Source organism: Dendrobates tinctorius, unplaced genomic scaffold (genome assembly GCF_039654945.1).
Source record: "Dendrobates tinctorius isolate UK_male_01 unplaced genomic scaffold, ASM3965494v1 ptg000044l, whole genome shotgun sequence".
Taxonomy (NCBI): Eukaryota; Metazoa; Chordata; class Amphibia; order Anura; family Dendrobatidae; genus Dendrobates; species Dendrobates tinctorius.
Genome location: NW_027361712.1, coordinates 23,706,163 through 23,728,643, shown reverse-complemented (window position 1 = coordinate 23,728,643; position 22,481 = coordinate 23,706,163). Strand labels below are relative to the sequence as shown.

The window sequence follows — 22,481 nt, the reverse complement described above, 5'->3', positions numbered from 1 at the left end:
GTTAAGCGGTGAAAAAAAATCAAAAGTCTGTCTAACAAAACAAAAAAAGGTGTCATTTTTCAAGACCAGTAGCGTCTCCATTTTTTGCGATCTGGGGCCGGGTGAGGGCTTATTTTTTGCGTGCTGAGCTGAGATTTTTATTGATACCATATTGGTGTAGATACAACCTTTTGATCACTCGTTATTGCATTTTAATGCAATGTTGCGAGGACCAAAAAATGTAATTCTAGCGTTTTGATTTTTTTTCAAGCCCTGTATGTATATCCCTAGAGCTAGGCCCTGAATAGGGAAGGGGGGGTGAGCACTGGTCAGTCCCCACTGTACACTAAAAACACAAAGGGAGGCAAACAAGGGGGAAGAAACTTAACTTGAGCAGACTACAGAGAAGTAACACCAAACGTCCTCCAAGAGCACCAGAGAGGAAGTAAGCCAACTGCTAAAGCTCCAAAACTTCACAAGGGAAAATGTGAATATCACCGGCTGCTCCCTGAAGCAAACTGAGAGTCCATAAACTCCCAGATCCAAGTGTGTCAATTAGAGCAGGAAAAAGGTTGCCACTGTTTCCAAAAGTCAGAAGGAGTAAGAAGGCGTCTGCAATGCCAATCGCAGAGACTTTCTGCATCCAGATGCAGAGTGACTGTCTATTGCATCTGACACACCTGTGACAGTCTCCTTTCGGGTTACCTATAATACTCACATGCCCAGGACATAATAACACATCTTAGAATGGTAAGGTTTTACCTATTCTGCTCTACAATGAGATGACTCTGCTAATTATTACTCAATCCATTCAGTAAAGCTGATGAGAGAACGGCAAAAAAAAACAGTAAATGACATAAATATTTGCTGCTCAGTGCTCATACTTTCTACAAACAAATATGTTACTTTTTTTTTGCATTTCAGTAACGTGTCTCTTTAAGAAAAAAAGAGCATGGATGAAAATAAAAGATAACCCAAGCAAGTGAAACATTTTTCCAGAATGATGAATGTTCCAGAATGATAGAGCAGTCTGGTCGGTAGTACTATTTAAGCAGCTGAATTAATTATGGCAATATTTGGGCAACTTCTTTCACTGGAAAGTTGCATTTACTTGCAAACAAATAAACAAAACAGGAAATGCAGTTTCTGACTGTTGGTATCCGCGTTCTTGAAAGTTACTCATTCTTGTAGGACCAACACCCAAGTTGACACATAACACAAGGCTTTTTAGTGAGTATTTTGACATTTTATTCTACAGACCTTGACTGTAAATTTTAGAGGTGAGTAGAATCATCGTCATGGACTCCTCCAAGGCCTGCTTCTCAGGAATTTACAGACATTTCACCTGACAAATCTTATATGTGTATTACGTTTGGTGGTATAAGCTATTATATTGGGGTCCCATGTATATTTTAAGAAAATGACTGAAAATATATTGATGGATTATGTCTATAAACTACACCTTAACAGATCTATGAAGAAGCATAAGACACTGCATATTTGAGCAAGATAGACGATAACAAGAAATGGGTGATTTCATACAGTTTCTGCTTTTTAACACCAGATGCATGCATGACTCTGATTTAGCAATACTGGTACAAAGACAAATAGAAGAAAATGCCAAATGTTGGTAGATTAATATTGGGCAGCGTACTCTGCACCTACTTTTATACCTATTCATGGATGTTTAATTATACAGCGAGCCGGGGGCACTTATTACACCTGTAATATACAAAATCTTCAACATATTTGTAAAATGTGCTTAAAGCAGTAATTGGGGCAATGTTTAGACTATCTTTGTGCCACGCATATAACAACATGTTGTATTTTTATGTTTTCATTAACATACACATCTATATGGCACCAGGTGGTTACACTTGTCAAATGCATAGATCGCAGGCAGCATTACAGGTTTTTTCAGCACGGACTTACAAAGAAGTCGAAGCTTTTGACAACTGGTAAAAACTGTCGCCAGATGCGAACTTGAAACACATGACAACATTTACTTGACTTGTCTGACCCACTGAAATGTATCATTCACTGAACACTTTTTTGATTTTCAAGCATATTCTCCTGCTGTAATCCGCAAACGCAGTGTGAACTAAGCATTAGTGCCTTGTGTTCAGTGTTCTTACAGTGGATACATAATGCTAGGAGCATTGGTGTCTCACTTTTGGACATATTGTGCCTTACGGTTCGATGGGATTGGCGTATTTCTATTAACTTTATTTAACCTCTACTGAAATGATTTTCTGAACCCATATAGTTTAAAGATGTCTAATCTCCTGGGACAAAAATATAGCTCCCTTCTGCATACTATTATTTCTGCTCCCTGTGGTTTGTAAGAAGCTCTTTCTTAGAAAGCCCTATCTGCAATGCTGGGACCAAGCGTGGGTAGAAGTAGGCCACAGCCTACGGCGCTACCTCGTATCACATGGGGTGGGGGGTGCTATTTAAAAAATAATGTCATTCTGACTGTTGTGGCGTTGTACCTTCTCTGTCACACTTACTCCTCTACTACACAGTCATAGTCGAATAGCCAGCTGCTGCCTGTGCCCTTTTTAGTGTTCTCCGAGCCACAGATATGTCAGCTCTGGACATTTACACTGCAGCATAGTGATGGGGCGCAACACTGAGGGTCACACCAAAAGCGTCCCTGAATGTTTTGCAGAATATTGGCAGGTTTTACAACTATCGTCTGATGGTCGCCATACCTGCCACCTTAACTATTCTATCACTTAGAAAAGATACCATCTGCCTTCTCCTAGCTTCAAACAAGTAACAGACTTTTATTTCTAAGTAGATAATACTAAGCCCCCCTGTATATAGCAAAAATACTACCCCTATATGTCATTTGGTGTGACATTTTGGTATGTAGGAAGCATGTGTACAAAGAGGCTAACATTGAAACGGTGCCAGCCAGGCGAGTATAGGTGTTATTATTTTACTGGCAGGAAACATAGGGATTAAAAAGTGATTGTCCAAGATGTGGACACCCTCTTTAGTGTATGTAGTAAGCATATTTGAGTGTGTCTGTATCTAGTAAGTGCACATTTGTGTGCCTATTATTAAGGTATGTAAGTGAATGTATAGTGATTTGTGATGGAATTTTGGTCACAGTATGGCTGTAATATTTATATTTTGTACAGCGAACCTGTCAGATCATTTCCACTGACCTATTCTAGAAGAGCATATGATACAGAGAGAAGCTTTTTGTTTCCTGCTTTGCCGGCAGTAACATGCAGTACTTTTAGTGTCTCCCCAAAAAAATGTATTATATATTACAGAAATTATAGGCAAATTCAAAAGTGATTTATGCCCAGACTGGTGGCCTGCTGCCCATAGTGAAGGATTCTACTTCATGCAAGAGCCCAGCAAAAGTATTCAGAACAGGTCTTAGGAGAGCTTGTCATGGGTGTCTCATGGGGTACTAATTCTCCTTTGCCTAGGGAATCTTATAGACGGTGGACCTTAGGAAAAGGTATGCAGGATAGATCTTCTCCAAACAGACAAAAACTCTCTCTGTGTCTCCACCTATAGGTAACTGCCATCTATGTCTATGTCAAAAAGGCTTGAAACATGACCAGTGATTTTTTAGAGGAGAAGCAGGTGACACTCTCCCCTCAGTTGTGCTTGGGGAAGCAATTAAATATATTCCACCTGACTGAGCAACTATTTCTTAAATATGTCATTGAAAATTTTGCTTGCTGTGCTATATGTATTTTCTACACATTAGATATTGACTTCATAGTCAGAAATCTGAAAGAATAATTCTAGTACATGGCAGAAAGGAGGAGCTGCACAGTCGTATGTGAGGGCACCAACACGTGCTTTGTGCTTCTGCAGCGCCACAGAGTGACGTCAGCGGTGTAACCAGGTGAGCTGACCACGCTGCTGATGTTGCCCTGACCCAGTTGTGCTGGCATGCAGAGCTTCAATTGTACTCACATCTGAATGACGCGAGTACAACAGATTGCTGGGAGCTGGCGCACTACGCCTTCTCCAAGCCAGCTATCAGCTTGTCAGCCAGCTCAGAAAATGGCCAAATCCCACTACGTGGAAGGCATAATACTACCACTGGGGAAAGACATCAGACTGCTGCATCAGGCAGCCTGAAGGCACGCCCCTGCTGGCTGGAGCAAAGGTAAATGCCCCACCTGCCCCTCCTATATATGCCCCATGAAGAGGGGGCAATTAGTAACCAATTGTGGCTTCATTCACCAGTACAGGGAACCAAGGCTTCTTAAAAAGAGGCATATATAAAGCCAGTATCGGACTGGGCTGCCAAGGGCCCACCAGTAACCAACTTCAGGGCCCCACTTCACAATTACATGATAATGTGACATTATCCTCAATCACAAATTTGTAAAACAATGAACTGAGCAGATTATTAAATTAATAAGATGCTGACTTTGTCTGTACTGTCTGTACATAATGATTCAAGTATATTGTGCCAAGTATTGCTCATATAAGAGGGTGGTGGCCCACTGTTCCACAAGAGCCTACCAGAGGATTCTCCTGTTCTCCTGTGGGCCACTCCAAGCCTGTATAAAGCTGTGCTCTCAATGCCTCCTCAGTGATGACTGACTCTGGTCATCATCTATCTGAGGCACGCAATGTGTAGATTACACAGTAAAACATTTTAGCCTCTTCTGGTCAACGTGACGTAAACTGTGTATGTCCAAAGCTTTCATTAACCTGATATGCCGTAGATTACCAAACTTACGTAGTCCAGCCCTGTGCAATATGCCTGAAATCGTGTCTGTTGTGAAGTCGGTGTGACAGGGACACTTATACAGCATTGTAGCATTATCGTAGACACTACCATTTATTTGTGCACTGCTACAGGGGTTAGGGCAGGCATCAGGTTTTTGTGAGCGAAAGAGTCTCAGCGGGCCCCTTTAACACATACCACGATCCATGATGCACACACACGGCAGAGAAATGTAGGTATAATACAATGTCAAAGATTTCACTTCTAACATTACATGAGTGACAGCTATTGCAAATTATTCAGTAGCTCAGAAAACGGGTCAATCCTTGCAGCACACAATGCATGCGCTGGGGAGATTCAAAAGATTTCATTTTAGACCGGACAGTATAGTCCTCCATACAGTATTAGAGACACCACATAGTCCCCCATATTATGGGCACCACATTGGCCTCCATACAGTATAATGAGCCCTATATATTGCTCCATATAGTATAATGAGCCCCATATATTGCTACATACAGTATAATGAGCCCTATATAATGCTAAAAACAGTATAATGAGTCCCATATAATGCACCATACAGTATAATGAGCCCCATATATTGCTCCATACAGTATAATAGGCTGCATATATTGCTCCATACAGTATTATGGGCCTCATATAATGCTCCATACGGTATAATAGCCCCATAAAATGCTCCATACAGAATAATGAGCCTCATAAAATGCTCCAAACAGAATAATGAGCCCCATATATTGCTTCATACAGAATTATGTTCATCATATAATTCTCCATACAGAATAATGAACTCCAATTAGTGTTCCATACAGAATAGTGGAGCCCATATATTGCTCCATACAGAATATTGGGCTTCACAATCTCACAATGCTCCATACAGAATAATGGGCACCATTTATTTCTCCATACAGAATAATAAGCTTCATATAATGCTAGATACAGAATAATGTATTCCATATATTGCTCAATACAGAATAATGGGCTTCTAATGTTCCAGACAGAGTAATGGACCCCATATAATGCTCCATACAGAATTATGGACCCCATATAATGCTCCATACTAAATGGACCCCATATAATGCTGCTTACAGAATAATGGGCCCCATATAATGCTGCATACAGAATAGTAGGCTCCATATAATGCTCCATACAGAATGTGCCCCATATAATGCTCCATATAGAATGGGCCCCATATAATGCTCCTTACAGAATAGGTCCCATATAATGCTCCATACAGAACGGAATCCATACATAAAAAATAAATAATCAAATTCTTACTGCTGGATGCAGCTCCGGTGCCTTCACCTATTCTGGCTCTTTGCACTGCTCAGTGCAGAGGGCATACTGTAGTGACGTCATTGCACCCTCTGCCCTGAGATGTCACAAAGTCATAAAACATAAGAAGAGACTGGACCTGCGGCCAGTAGGGAACAAGGAGAGGTGAGTATTTCAAACAGTTTAAAGCGCAGGAGCATTTGTCACTGGAGTCGCCCCCTCCGACTCATGGGCCCCATAACGTGCCGGTGTACCCTTCGGTGAGTGGGTCTCCCGCTTGCTCAGGGCCCCGGAACTTACCCGGGTGCGCTAGGTGGTGACGCCGGCCATGACAGGGATGTTGTACCAGGTTCTACTATAGAGTCACTGATGTAGCAGACACTTTAATATAGGAAGTGAACTATTGTATGACAATAGCTTTTTTTTTACACTGTAGAGCTTTATTCTTTGTAAACATTGTAGCATGACTATTTGGATATGGCATCTATTGCCCACTGTATTGTGTAATATCATTAGTATTTTTGGAACAATTAGCATTGTTAATTGGGCATATGTTTAAAAAGCAGATATAATCTGAGCTATTGATCCTAAAGGTGTATTCTGGTCTACAACAAATACCTATCCATTGGATACAATGAGGTAGATCCAGCTTCCAAAGGCGTCAATATTAAACACAATTATTTATTGTGGAAAACATAAAAAACATTGCAGCTACATGCACAATTATCACTGCAAACGCGTTTCAGACGCAACCATATTTAGTCATTGATCACGGAAACACATTTGCTGTAGTAATGGTGCATATAGCTGTAATGTTTTTATAATGTTTTTCTACTATAAATAACTGGATTTTATATGGACATCTCTGGAAGCTGGATCTACCTCTTTGATTCCAATATATCCGTTGCAGCACCAACACTTCCGTGCCTCCGGTTACCGCCAGTGGGTGAGATGACTTTCTTCGCTACTGTTTACTAACAAACTGTCAGATTGGGGATATGTGCCTACCATGGTCTCTTGGCCACATGCACCCTGATACTTAAAATGGAACAGCAGGGTGCTGGAGCGACATGCCATTCTGTTCATCTCTTATTGGAAGCAATCTGACAGTAAAGGGAGACCAGAGGACACAAGTACCTAATGCTAAGTGAGGTCTCAGCAGTTGACTGTCAATATGATCACCTATCCAGTGGCATACCAAAGAAGAATAAACAGAACTTCAGACTTTGTGATGCAACGAGAACAGCATTACCTTCAGACAATTGTGTCCTTCTTCAGGCTGGGAAATGCTGAGAGCGCACATTGCAAAACTCATTCTGTTGGGGGATAATTGTCTGAAGCTTCTGCTGTTCTTGTGGGAAACCCTGTAGACACAATAACTATCGACTTCCATCACACAATCTCAAGTGCTGTTCATACTCTATGGTATTCTTTTTACGGGATCCTTAAGCAATAGGGATCAGTACCCACACACACCAGCCACAATCTTTACACCTTTACACTTCATCCATATATGTCACCTATCCAATGGATATGTGATAATTGTTGTAAACTGAAATACTCTTATTGCCTGCAGCTTCCCTGTACTTTTATATTTGAAAACTTTGTATCATTGAAATACATGCACTGGGATTTTATGCGAGGGATGCCTATGCACAAGAGTCCAATATAGCCAAAGCTTTTGGGCCTTGCCCCTCCTTCTTCATTACTGAGAGGGAGGTGGCAGCAAAAGATGGCGGGAGGGAGTAGAGGTGATACACAAATTTGCAGAGGCAAAAGATAGAGAGTAGGTTGCAGGTGTAGAAGATAGTTGGTGGAATAAAAAGTAGCAGGGGAAGAAGGGGCAAAGAAGGAGATTCAAGCTGGCAGAGATTATGTAGAATCAGGTAGGTAGGGGCTATGGGAGAGAACGGGGGAGATAGTATGTGAGCAAAGACTCTCTAAGGGTACAGAGATGGCAACATAAAAATACTCATTGTTCTGCTGTCTATACACAGTCCAGTTACTCACAAAGATAAAGTCGCATGACTAAATTAAATTGGACCCCTCTAGATACTTACCAATTATAGTCTATGGACACATTCACTTGTACATTTTTGGGAAAACTAAAGGCTCATGTACACCACCGTATTTTTGGTCCAAGTGCTAAACATTGGCCTGAGTGCAATCTGGATCACACTCATACCAACGTTATTCAATGGGGCAGAGCAGATGAACAATTTTTTTCACTAAATTTCAAAATTTTATGCCACAGAATAGCATTTTTTACAGATACATATGGTATGTACGGATAGATATGGTCTTCTAATGTAATAAAAAAGTTGTCTGTTCGTGATTTTTTTCAAGAAGCTGTCCAGAAAAAATAAAGTTGGCAACCATGACCCACAGACCGAAATTCAATGCCAGTTAATGGGTCAGTGAAAAAAAAACATCACGTGAATGACATCTGTGTGCAATTTGATTGCTCTCCATTTTTTACTGTTTAATGGGTAGTAGAAGCTTGGACCTTTCTTTGCATCTGAGAAAATGGATGCACCTGATGGTAAAAACGGACACATGGACTAAATGTAGAATCAGATGTATGGATAACACTGATAAAAGATTGTCCCTTTTTTCTCGTGTGAACAAAAAAATGGATTTCTGGATTAGGATTTTCCCCATTGTCCCTCCCACCTCCGTTATCAGCGGCTTTGTATGCTAGCCTGTAATGAACTAATGGACTACTCAGATGGGCCACAAAGAGGAATCATATTTCCAGATCAGTTGCATATTGCAGAAGCAGCATTGGGAGTGGGATTTTAAGATCTCTTAAATAGAATATACAGATCATAAATTGACCAACGCTGTGTACATAGTGCTTTATTTGTATACTGTATGTTACCCGAACTACTGAGATTCAGCTTGATGTAAAACTCTTATATACATAAAATTAGAAAAAAAAAATACTGGATTCCACTATGTGTGATCAGGAAAATCTTTACTAGAGCGGAAAAAAAGTGTTTCCATGACTAAGCATAATGGTATCCAATCCATTTCTTTTTGCCAAAATGCCTCCCGAACACTTGTATTGAGGACATTTGCAATGAGCACATCTTAAATTGTGGTTTTTCTATTGGAATTTACTTGTATCACCTACATGTTAAGTTTAATGTGACAACAAAACCAGTCTGAATTAGGAGCGCCGAGTCCAATAGTCTAGAAAACTCTAACAAACAGTTTGAGATACTTGTATTCCCAAAGCTGGAGGATACTTTCTATTCAAACTTTATGTTATGCTTTTCCTCTACTTTTCTTCCTGTTACTGTATGAGTGAATTGACAACTGGGTGTTACCAATCCAGGCACTCTCAACACACTTAAAGGGGTTATCCATTATTGGGCAACCCCTTGCTATACCCCCCTTCCCGACTATCAGTTCTGACAAAAAAGTGAGTGCTGTAGCGGCCACGTGAACTTGTTAATTAATATCAGTAGACTGGGGAGGGGGGGTGACATAAGGCTGTGAGTAGAGGAAGTCAAGGAAGCCAATATTGACTTCTTTAACAATGTCAGCACTGGCAATGCCCATTTTTTGTAAATTTATTCATACATTTCCAGGAGGAAAAACAGAAGAATAGTACAACATAGCGATCTAAAAGAAACTCTCTGCAGAGTATTTCCTAAAACAGACAAGTCAGGATAGCTGACCGACCTATGTGTATTTCACTAAACAACTACAACTCCACTAAGCACATCCCATTTTTCAGATATATAGTAAGACAATCGCCCTCTGCATCTAATGCACTTTTCCCAGCAATCACTGTCATCCAAAAATTTGACTGTTGTGCATCGAGAAACCAAATCAAATAGGTTTACAAGGGAATGGGACTTAAAAGCTGCACCCTTGGTGGCAAAACCCATGACTCTGGAGTCCAAATTCTAGGTTATAAAGCAGATGTGCTTGAATTAGGAGATGGAATGCAAGTTGGTTTAAATGTAGGTAACCTTATAAAATGTCATACTGTTATTACCTAACTTTTGTTACCCTATAAAATGTGATACTATTGTTACATTTCAGGAGAACCGAAGCAACCGAATGTGTTCCCTTTGATCCCATGCGAGAGTGTGACCTCTGAAAATATCATGATTGGATGTTTGGCTACTGGGTATGTTCCTGGACCAGTAAAGATTCAGCTGATTTCAGGGTCCATAACAAGTTCTTCCAAGGAGATGACCGTACATTATGAGAACATATTTGCCACAAGTAGCTTCCTGGCCATACCTCGATCTAGTCTAAAGAAAGAGAACCAAAGTTGTACAGTGGAGCATGAACTAACAAAATTTAGAACCGAAATTAAAATAAAAGGTAAGATCAAGAACACAGACAATGTTTGAAGAGCAAAAAAGAATAGTGGCATGTCAATGTGTACTGTATTCGAGCACCATACAAATGTATCTTGGTCACAAATGTAACCCCATGTCTTTATTTGGAACTTTACAGTGAAGGATCAAGAGGCAACAGATGAGGTGGCAGACGCGGCATTATATTTATTCGGCCCTCATACATGGGAAATTGAAGAAGCCAGCAGTAATAGTCAAGTGAATCTTGTCTGTATGATCAAAACTTTCAGCAAGGGTAACATCAATGTTTTATGGACTGAAGGTGGTGCTATAATGGAACCTGGAATGATCACAGAATACACAGCAAAAGACCCTGAAAAAAAACATGTAAAGATCAGTATACTGACCATCAAGAAGGAGAAATGGGAGAGAAACAAAAAATATAGTTGCAGTTTACAAGGAAAAAACGAAGTAGCAAAAGCTGAGGTACAGAAGAGTCAATGCAATGGTAATTGATCTATGCGCTTCAAATCACAGCCTGTGTAATATGTGTAGCCACCCCTATATCAATAAAGTGATTATATAGCATTACAATTATCTGACAAGCTACCAATGTATTTCTATGTACTTGTATATAATCATAGAGAAGACGCTGCCGCTTAATTACATTCCTACATTACCCATTATTAAAGTGGTTGTCCTGCAATTACATATCTTAAAGAAAGGTCATCAAAATCAGATCATTGTGGAGAGAGCAGAAACATCATGGCTCGGCACACTGTGAAGTATATGTTCCCAGGTACCGCAGCTCAACTCACATTCACTCCAATAAAAGCTGAACTGCAGTACTGGGAATGGCCACTGCACAGTGTACAGAGCAGTGCTCTTCCGGCTTCAAACATTGCTTATATCCGGCCGCCGCTGGAGCTACGAGCAATTGATGGTGGGAGTGCTGCAGGATTAGAATGGGGCCGATGTGTAGCCGCGGCCTCTATACAGCTGATGGAGCTATGCTGTTCGGTTCAATAACTGATCACGTCAGGCCACTGCCACCTCTTGAAACAGCTGATTACACCCCTATTGGTCTCATAATGGTGATCTTATCCTAAAAGTAGTGGACAACCCCCAATAACTTGCAACAGATGAGCATACCTGTGAAAACTAGTTTTATCCATGTGGCTAAATAGACTATATATACTGACACTCTGTGTTTGAAAGTGAATGTGACCTTGTTCATAGGGTAATTGGCAACTGATTGATGATTTGGAAGTTTTATGACCTTCCAAATGTTCGCTTAAAGCTGACTTGAGATGTCTGTGAAATAAAGTCCATGAATGGACTGTAATGCACATACTGACCGCCGGTCTCCTGACCGATCTTGGCAACCTTATATATGCCTATGAGACTGGCAAATTTGGGTAAGGAGACCCGCGGCCAGTATGTACATTGCGATCCATACTTGGACCGTATTTTATGGATGCCTGAATTCGGTTTTAAGCTTTTATATTTTATTAGACTTGTCAGGATGGATGTGATATCTGTAAACATGATATCCCACAGACAGTGCATGAGGAATAAATACTTTGTGCAACTAATGATAGCCTAAAATGAAGTATTTTGGAACGACAGCACCGTAGGAATGTTTAGTTTGGACATTACATTACCAGGGTATTTAGAACAAGCATGTGACAGGTCATCTTTTCTGTTTTTCTCCTCTTTATGTTTCTCCTTTTGCTTTTCTCAGCTGGGTTCATATGCTGAACTGTAATATTCAATCATATTCACTTGTAACCATGCATTAAAATGTCCTTTTTGACGATCTCACTGCTCTCTGGCTGTCTATTGCTTGGCAACATGTGTTGTCTATGTGTATTTGTCTTTATTGATAGATGAACGCTAATAGAATCAGCAAGAAAACTATATCATGGTAGAAACATCACACACCATAGATATACACACAAGAGATATTTCCATAGTTTTTCCAATCCCCTTGCAATTGTCATTAAAATATGAAAAAGGGATGGACGAAAATGTATCCTAGAAGGAAGGTGATTGGATTTCACCGCTCCTGTGCAGACCTATGTATCCCATGGTAATGGGCATCAAATATATCCCAATGTAGGATGATCTTTCTTTCCATACAGTATTTCCCCTATATCTTCCTTACTTACCCAATGTATCTTAGTATGGTGAACAATAATGAAGGGCTAACAAAGCGATATATTTTATGTGCTGTAATAGTTTAATAGTTTTTAAGGTTCAAACCCCATGGGGCAGACATTAATAGCTCCATATTAGGAGAAAAATTACTTCCCAACTACACATATGGCGATCAGACTAGTTCCCTGGATCAACGCCCCATCGTAATCTAATGCCCTTAACCTGTAATATTACATTTTTCATGAAATATCTTAGTGATTACATTTGAAGATCTGTCATTTGGATAATAATTTAAAACTTACCATATTTTTTGGACTATAAGACACACCGGACTATAAGATGCACATGAAATTTTGGGGTGGAAAATAGGAAAAAAAAGATTTTTATAAGATGGGGGTCCATCTTAAAGTCTGAATTTAAGGAATCTTACCTGGGGGCCAGCGGCGATGGAGTGATGTCACAGGAGACATGATCCCTTCCTCAGGATGCCGGCGGCGGCAGAAGTAAGGCATTGCTACAGGTCCTGGGTGAAAGGAGGGGGTATCCCAGCAGTGCGATGCTGCAGCCCGGTGTCAGCAGTGAGTAGAGCAGAGTGCATCATTGGTTTATAGGTGGCCATATGTCTGAAGCCACGGGCCACCAGAGGCGGTGCCTGCGCAGGTTAGAACCTCGGCCCAGCCGGAATCTCAATCTGCTCACGCGCGGCCTCCAGCAGCCATTTCCCTGAAGCTCACAGCCTCAGGAAAACGGCTGCTTGAGGTGGCACATGCACAGACTTAGATCTCGGGTGGGAAAAGATCCCAATCCAGCGGCTCACGGCTTCAGGAAAATGGCTGCCGGGAAACCAATGATGCACTCTGCTCTGCTCACCGCCAAACCTTTGCTGCTGCTGCCGGCTTCCTGAGGAAGGGACCCTGGTCCACCACCACCGCAACCCCCCTGGTAAACCTGCATTCGGACTATAACACACAGCTCCAATTTTCCTCCCAAACTTTGAGGGGGAGTGCGTCTTGTAGTCTGAAAAATACGGTATGTTGCAACTGATGTAAATTATCAACATACGTGGCCCAGTGAGATCAATAGGGCTGCATCTAGTAAAAGGCTACAGACTACAATACAGAAGTCTTGCAACAATGAAAAAAATAAAAAAAGCAACATTACTGTGACCATAAAAATCTGAAGTATTAAAAATGACATTATTAATCACACATGGTAAATGACATTAGAAATAATTAAAAATGTCAGCAATGCTTCCTTTCATTCTTATTGTCTTCCATAAAAAGGTACCAAAAAAAACGGGAGCTCGGTCTTAAAAACAATCACTCACACACTTCTCTAACAATGGAAAAAATAAAAATCGTTTGGCAACAAAAAATAAATTTCAATATTTGTATTTATCTGTTTTTAACCCCTTACTGCCACCACCAATTATTGTTTTGTGCTATTGTTTTTTCTTTTCCTTCCAAGAACTAAAACTTATTATATTTCCACTGATAAAGTTAGAAGGATAAGAAGGATTTTTTTAGATACTGGCAATTACACTATTTGACTGCCACTGTCAATGATTTGCAACAATGCTTAAATGGTTACAAAGTAGCAATTGGAACAATCGATCAAGTCCTACATTGGTAAGGGATTAAAGTATTGAAAATAAGGTTGTAATACAGAAAAATATATACCGTACATTTGGTATCACTATGATTGTACTAGGTGTAATTTTTTTACCCACATCGGACACCGGAAAAATGAAACAAAGAAAACAGTGATGGAACTGTTACGCTTAGTAACTACTATATAGTGCAGACACAAGTATCAGGGTGTTTGCCCCTGATCAGTGCAAAGCAGGAGGTCTGATTTGGCTAGGTGAAAGACCTCTGACAAGAAGTCTAAAGAATTTTAGATTGCCATATGCATTAGATGGCACTAGAGTTCTGATCCTACTCCTCTTTAAAGAGGTTATTTTCATATTTATCTTCTGTGCTGAAAAGAGGATTAGGCATGTTAAAATCCAACATGACCAATGTTTTCCACACATATCTGCTATGTAAACAATGGCTACATTCAGAAACATGTAGATATGTTTACCTGTACTAACGATATTCAACTAACCTATAGCAAAACAAGCTCCTGCCAGATTCATATGTTAGTGTCTAATCTCCTGTGGTTCCAAGGGAAAATGTTTCTCATTGAGGGGAGTTCAAAGTCGGCATAATTAGACTTATAAGTCATGCAATGCTTCTCTGGGTATTTAAATATGCAAATAGCCTCTTCAGAAAGGAACAAGACAAACTCTAGTGCCAACTATTGGAAGTAGGAATCCTAAAAGACCTTTCACTGATCCTTGCCATATGACGGGATTCAAAGCCAAACCAGACACTCCATTTACACACACATGTTTAAAGGGAACCTGTCAGCAGGATTGTGCACAGTAACCTACAGACATTGTCTCGGCTATCTGCAATAGCTGCTATTGCGTAGGCACGGGCGCAGTCATCTTGGAGGATGACGGGTTTTTTTTCTTTCTGAATAACATCAACCACATTTACTATTGGGACATTAAACATGCATTTATGCTGCAGCGTAGGTGCCACGGCTGGCACCTGCCGGCAGAAGGATTTTTTTTTCTTCACTATGTACATCTGTACTTATTCATTATGCAAACTAGCAGGCAGGTCAGTAAGGGATCAGTGACCTGTCAGCAGTCTGCCTAATGAATACCTAATCAGAGCACTACAAGAAGACTTCCCTCCAGGCCCGCCCTGGAGCACGGGCATATCATTAGCACAAAACTGAAAATAAAGATTACACAATCACAAGATGGATTTCATCAACCAAGGTATCATTGTAATCAGTATAATGGCGCCGACCTGACACTGTCTGTAGGTTACTGTGCACAATCCTGCTGACAGGTTCCCTTTGTGTTTGTCTTGTAAGGTGGAAGACCGGACTGCGGGCACCTGCACTGTGCCGGGTCCAGAACTGTCAAGGCTGCATCCCAGGTTGTCTGGGGGAAAGAATAGGGGAATGGACAGACCTTGTCACCTGGAAGCAGGGGGTGTGGCAAAAGGGAAAGTGCGTAAAGTGACAGGCAGATTCCCGCTGGCGTTTACAGAGCAGGTGTGTGCACAGCTTAGTGTGCAGCAGCACCGCAATGTACCGAGCATGCCATTGAGACCAGCAGCAGAAGGGTCTTGAGCTCCATTAAGCTGAGTGCCGCATGCGAGCATAGGAATGGGGGCTGTGTTCAAGACTGTTCGTTGTGGCCCTCTTTGCCAGACAGCACACCACAGACCTCCCTCAACAATAGACTGTACTCAGCTCCCTTGACTTTGGCTGTACAAGTTTATGGACTAGTGGCTCAACGGGTAAAATCGGAGACCGCCCGTTGATTCCCGAAGATATACCATGAGTTGTGGAATCTCCTAGGAGGACTTTGCACTGTCCGTTGCTGGGACTACAACCCTCATCGGATCATCCTTTGCCGAGGAAACCACAAGCACAATAAGTTTACTGAGTGGACTGCTATCACATGGCTGTTGTCTATTACCCTATAATTTGCAATTTAACGGTTTATCTCCCTGCAAGGAGTGTCTTTACTGTTTAATTGAACTGTTAACCCTTGCACTGCCTTTCTTGCATCACTGCATCCTGCAACCTGCTTACAGTCTCATCAGTGCAAAGCAGGAGGTCTGATTTGGCTAAATGAGAGGCCTCTGACAGGGAGTCAAAGAACTTTTTAGGTAGCTATATCCAATAAGTGTCCCTAGAGTTCAAGTCCCCTTTCCCTTAAAAGAGACTATTTGCATATTTCTCTCCTGTGAGAACAAAGGATCAGGCATGAGAATTACAAGGCACACACAAGTATAAAAGGAGGAGAGCACCATGCCTGTGAGGGCTCACAGTCTACAGGGGATGGATGAGAATACACTAGGAGAGGGTAGAGCTGGTCATGCGGCGGTTCAGTAGACTGAGGATCACTGCAGGTTGTAGGCTTTCCGGAAGAGATGGGTAAGCGAAAGTCTGACATGTTGGGGTAGAGAGTTCCAGAGTATGGGGGGAGCACGGGAGAAGTCTTGTATGCGGTTGTGGGAAGAAGAGATAAGAGGGGAGTAAAGAAGGAGATCTTGAGAGGATCGAAGATTGCATGTAGATAAACACCGGGTGACCATGTCACAGATGTAAGGAGGAGACAGGTTGTGGATGGCTTTGTATGACATAGTTAGGGTTTTGAACTGGAGCCTCTGGACAATAGGAAGCCAGTGAAGGGCTTGTCAGAGAGGAGAGGCTGGGGAATAACGGCGAGACAGGTGGATTAGTCGGGCAGCAGAGTTTAGGACAGATTGGAATAGTGCAAAAGTGCTAGAGAGGAGGCCAGAGAGTAGGAGGTTGTAATTGTAGAGGTGGGAAATGATGAGGGCATGCACAAGTGTTTTCGTAGTTTCTTGGCTAAGGAATGTAAGGATTCTGGAAATATTTTTGAGTTGGAGTCAGCAGGAGGAGGCAAGGGCTTGAATATGTGGATTGAAAGAGAGGGCGGAGTCAAGGATCACTCTGAGGCACTTAGCATGCGGGACTGGGGAAAGTGAGCAGCCATTAACGTTGATGGATATGTCTGGTGGAGGGGTAGAGTGAGATGGGGGGAAACTAAACGACCAATTGTTTCCCCCGATATTTGTAAAGTAAGCGCTGAAGACACCTTGCTTCAGGAAGGGGGCAGAGGCTGTGACAATGACCGCAGCCTCTGCCCCCTGTCACACAGCGTGGTAAACACCAGCTTTTGTGCTGTGTATGTTCGGCTATATGCTGCGATTAAATCAACGATTAAATAGGCGAATATTGCAAATTCGGTGATCGTGAGCCAAACCAAATATTAAAATATTTGCTCATCTCTAGTGCTGAGTACTTGTTGACTCCTTTGCCTTCACTCTGCAGTCAGAATCATCCCAAACCAATTGGGATGAGGTTTGGGTGATTATAGTAGCCATGACACAGCACTCCATCAGGGGTTTTTTTTTGGCAATTTCACCGCACTTGAATTTTTTTTCCTGTTTTTCAGTACACTATGAGGTAAAATCAATGGTGTCATTCAAAAGTAAAACTTGTCCCTCAAATGGCTATATTGACAGAAAAATTAAACAGTTATGGCTCTTGGAAGAAGGGGAGGAATAGACTAAAATGAAATAATGGAAAATGACTCAGAGTTGAAGGGGTTAAAGTTGATTAATATATTATATCTACCCCAAAATGGTGACACTGAAAAATCTGAGAAATACAACTCATTCCACAAAAAACAAGACCTGATATGGTTAGGTCAAAGGAATGAAAAAGTGAAAAATAATGTCTTGAAGTCTCAAAATTGGTCAGTTCTAAAGGCCATCTGATCAACTGAGTGTCAGTATTTTGTGCAATAATCTATGGTTTAATATATGCGAATGTGCATTTTTATGATACTGAAAAGAGTATAATTGATGACTACAGTAATCACTCTTTTGCTTTGTGTGATTAGAGTCTCCCATGCAAGTCAGTACTTACGATGATGAGGAAGTTGGTGATGACCATGCTGATGTTGATGATGACAGCGTCTGGACCACAGCAGTCATTTTCATAATTTTGTTCTTGTTCAGTATGTTTTACAATGCCGCAGCCACATTTGTCAAGGTGAGGGAATCACCTACAGTATAAGTAATAACTAACTGCTATGTGTGCAATGGATACATAGGGCTACTGTAAATTGTCACGTAAGCCCTTAAATCTGTTTTACAAATATATCTCTCATAATATGATCCTTACAAAAATTTATGAATATGCATTTGTGTATTGTGTGTCCAAAAAAATTATAATATAATAATACTTAATAACTCACATTATCCTATATCTAATCTATGATATTGGTATTTAGCATAGAAAAAAGACCTAAAATGTTACATTTTTTAAATATACATTAAAATGATGATTAACATCCAATAGCAAACATACATAACAAAGGCACTAATACAAACAAGGAGTTAGTATCCACACCCTAGCCTGTTTCCTCTCCTATTGCCTGCCTACCAGCGGAGGTTGGCATCCTAGGGGGATACAATAGTGAAGCCCCTGCTCCTCGGCGGCTGTCCCTATTCACCCTAGATGACCCTAGGTATATAGAGGGACATATAGAAGACAGACACAGGCAGAAAAACCCAAACCCATAAACATTTCCTGGACAGACTCTTAGAATTAGTTTGGTAATAGTGTGTGCAAGGGAATAAAGGTATGTCAGAAAAATAGATATATATATTAATATACCTAATATACCTCTCTGGGACAAAAAAGAGTTGCAGGGAATGACTAATAATAATGACTTGTATTTTACTTAATGTTGTCAAGACCCTATAATGTGTCAACAGCTATTTAAAGCCTGTACAAATCCTTTTCTGTCACCTGCCTACCAGAGGAGGTTGGCACCCTACAAGAGACGATAATGGCGCCCCACTCCTTTGCGGCTGCCCCTACAAAATCCCTGCAAGGCCCTATAGTAGACCCTGGGGCAAAGTCAGCAAAACCACATGGTGTGCAGCCATACATAAACAGGGAAGGCTGTCCCAGAATGACCACAAATCAGACAATAGGGATCATATTGGGTAGGGTGTGATGATAAGCACTAAATAGATAATAAAAATGATTAATAGAGACAAACAACCACATCCTCAAAATACTCCATGGACCCAATGAAATTGATTTTTAACAAACGATAGCAGTCTGCATATACAGTTTGATGTACCTGCTCACATCTTTTGTCCAATATTAACCAAAACAAATCCCCTACAGGACACTATATATTGATACTCTGCAGTCTAATAGCAGCAAGGGATAAGGGATGGTATTGAGGTGGGTTGTATTTATTGGTTTGATGAATAAAGCTGATGCCACATCGCCTCAATGCGTTTTGCTTGTCAGCTCATCAGGAGGCTAGATAGAGTTACAGATGTATGGTGCTGTAGGGCTAGCATGTCCCAGGATGCGCACGCCAAGTTTAAATAAGTCGGGAAGTCACCTCCCCCTTCCTGGATGTCATATTCGTAACAGTAGCCAGTGTGTGACAATGTGCAGCTCGGCAAAAGAGAGAAGTCGGAGACAGAAATTGGGCCGGACTTGAGTAGCAGCAATCCCATCAAGATCTGTATCAATACTGTAACTTGTAAACGCTATGCCAAACACCAGTGTGTAGTCGAGTTTGTGCTGTCATTGAGAGACTGTAACTACTATGTCATGCTACCTGTTGTTGAGTAAATTTGCTTGATTTCAGCCCTGCAGTGTCTGTGTCCATCACTGTGCAATCCTCATGCAAGTTGCCATGTTTGGCATCAATGGTCACACATAAAAACACAGACTGTTTCCCAGTCACAAGTGCTTTTATAGGGGTGTTTAATCCAACTTTTGAGCTCAGTGAATAGGTTTATTGTTGATATATCCTTTAAAGGGGTTGTCCAATACTAGGAGAAACCCTTCTCATTCCTCATGTTTAGCCCCATTAAAATAAAAACACTTATACTCTGCTCCGGTGCTGGCACTCGCACTCCTGGGGCACATGGGAGGCTGTTATGTCACATGAGCCCTGAGCCCAATCAGTGCTCCATGTCATTGACTCCACCTTCGGACAAATTGATCATCAAGAGGAAGTCAGAGAGCAGCCACAGCTCTGACTTCCTGTTGTTCAATATGTCCAAAGTTGAGGATAGTGACGCCAGCACTGATTAGGCAGAGGGTTCGTATGACAAAACAACATCACGTGAGCCCCAGGAACGCGATTGCTGACATCTCTGAAATGGGGCCGGCATTGGAGATTACTATAGGTGTTTATATTTTAACGGGGCCAAACATGGGGAATGAGAAGGGGTTCTCCTAGTAGTGGACAACCTTTTAATGTTTATTGATTATGGAAACATGCCAGCAAGGCTGTTTCATGGTTTAAATATAAATTATCACCTATCTAGAGGATGGCTGATAAGTGCAAGAGCCCTTGGGGTCCAGCGGCTGAGACACCCACTGATCTCAAGAATGGGGGGGTAAAATTCCTGGTGTGAAAGGAGCAGTAGTGAGAATTTGCAAATACCAGTCACATGCTAAAGTCACTACTGTTCCATTCACACAGGGGATTTTGGGATCTCTATTCATGTGTTTAGTGTCGATTGTTACTAATCAGATATAAAATAACCTGGCCATTAACCCTGTAATGGCCAATAATGGATCTATCCATCATTGGACGCCTCCCCCTGTTTGGTGCAGGCTCCGGCGGTGAGCCCACAACTTTTCCGGCACATGACAGCTGTTTTGAACAGCTGACATGTGCCATTAACAGCCGCCGGTGGAATCGCAATCCACCCTCGGCTATTAATCCGTTAAATGCCGCTGTCAAATGTTGAAAGTGGCATCTAACATGCATTTCTGGCAATCGTGCTGGAAATCCGCCCATCGGTGATCTTCACCCTGATTGCGGGTCAATGATGGGTTGGCAAGACAACCAGACATCTCCTGGAGACCTTCTTGGTTGTCACTGCCAGAATGCTATGAGCGCCACCCGGTGCACGTCGTTCATAGCAAGTGAGGTATTCTGCTACATGCATGTAGCAGAGCCGATCGGACAAGTGCAGCTTCTAATCTCCCATGGAGACTACTGAAGCAAGTTAAAAGTGGAAAATAGATGTTTTTAAAAATATAAAAAAATAAAAATATATAAAATTTCAAATCACGCCCCATTCAAAATAAAACAATAAAATAAATCAAACATACACATATATGGTATCACCGCATTCAGATTCGCCCGATATATCAATAAAAAAAGGATTAACCTGATGGCTAAACACCGTAGCGAGAAAAAAATTCAAAACACCAGAATTACGTTTTGTTGGTCGCTGCGACATTGCATTAAAATGCAATAATGGGTGAGCAAAAGATTGTATCAACACCAAAATGGTATCATTAAAAATGACAGCTTGGCGAACAAAAAATAAGCCCTCACCCGACCTGAGATCACGAAAAATGGAGACACTACGGGTATCGGAAAATGGCCCAATTTTTTTTTCAACAAAGTTTGGAATTTTTTTCATCACTTAAATAAAAAAGAACCTAGACATGTTTGGTGTAAATGAATTCGTAATCACCTGGAGAATTATAATAGCAGGTCAGTTTTAGTATTTTATATGTTAAAACCAATGGTGCCAATGTGCTGATTGGGACATAAAGCCCAGAAACTCTCCGGACCCAGGATGGGATTTGTGCACCAGCTGCAGGCTTGGCAGGAAGGAGGAAAGAAGAAACCCACCACACACAGGCGGAGCCCCAGATGTCAGTCTGCACTGGAGAACAGCAGCAACATGAACAAAAACATCCTGTACGCCAGCAGGAAGAGGTGCAAACCCGTGCAGAAGGCATAAGTCACACCCGTGCCCCGCTACGGGTCCCGCAGGCCTAAAAGGGGTTAACGGAAACCACCTGAGAGTGGTTTAGGGCTACTGCTGGCATGGAGGGGAAGGGGCAGCTGTGCTGGCATGGAGGGAATGGGGCAATGCTGGCATGGAGGGGATGGAGCAGTGATGGCATGGAGGGGATGGGGTAGTGCTGGCATGGAGAGGACGGGACAGTGCTGGCATGGAGGGGACAGTACAGATATGGAGGGGACTTGGCAGCGCTGTCTGCCCGGTGACACTGCCTGCCACTGTGTCTATATAAAAGCTGTGCTGCAGAAAAATGCTGTGTATAAAGGAGGAGCGTGAGGTGCAGGAGGAGGCTGTGTAAAAAGAAGGAGCATGAGGTGCAGGAGGAATAAGGCCCCTTAACTGCAGCCGTTATTTGTTATAACTAACCACAATTAGTTACTATGTCCAGGCAACACTGGGACTTCAGCTAGTAATATATAAAATACATGTATGTAATCATGAGATCAGAGCTGGTCAGCACCACTTTAATACACAAGCATCATAAGTAGTCTTCTGCAGCGGAAAAAAATCCAAAGAAAGAAAGCAAACCAGCACCACATA

The 22,481-nt window shown here is 41.6% G+C and overlaps 1 gene segment (V, D, J or C); it reads left to right on the top strand.

Annotated features, from left to right (window-relative positions):
- The first annotated feature begins 1,178 nt into the window (after nt 1-1,178).
- LOC141089239 (immunoglobulin heavy constant epsilon-like) lies at nt 1,179-12,121 on the top strand. The segment is given in 3 exon segments: nt 1,179-1,209; nt 10,043-10,330; nt 10,466-12,121. Coding segments are annotated over 2 exon segments (579 nt in total).
- Nucleotides 12,122-22,481: the final 10,360 nt, after the last annotated feature.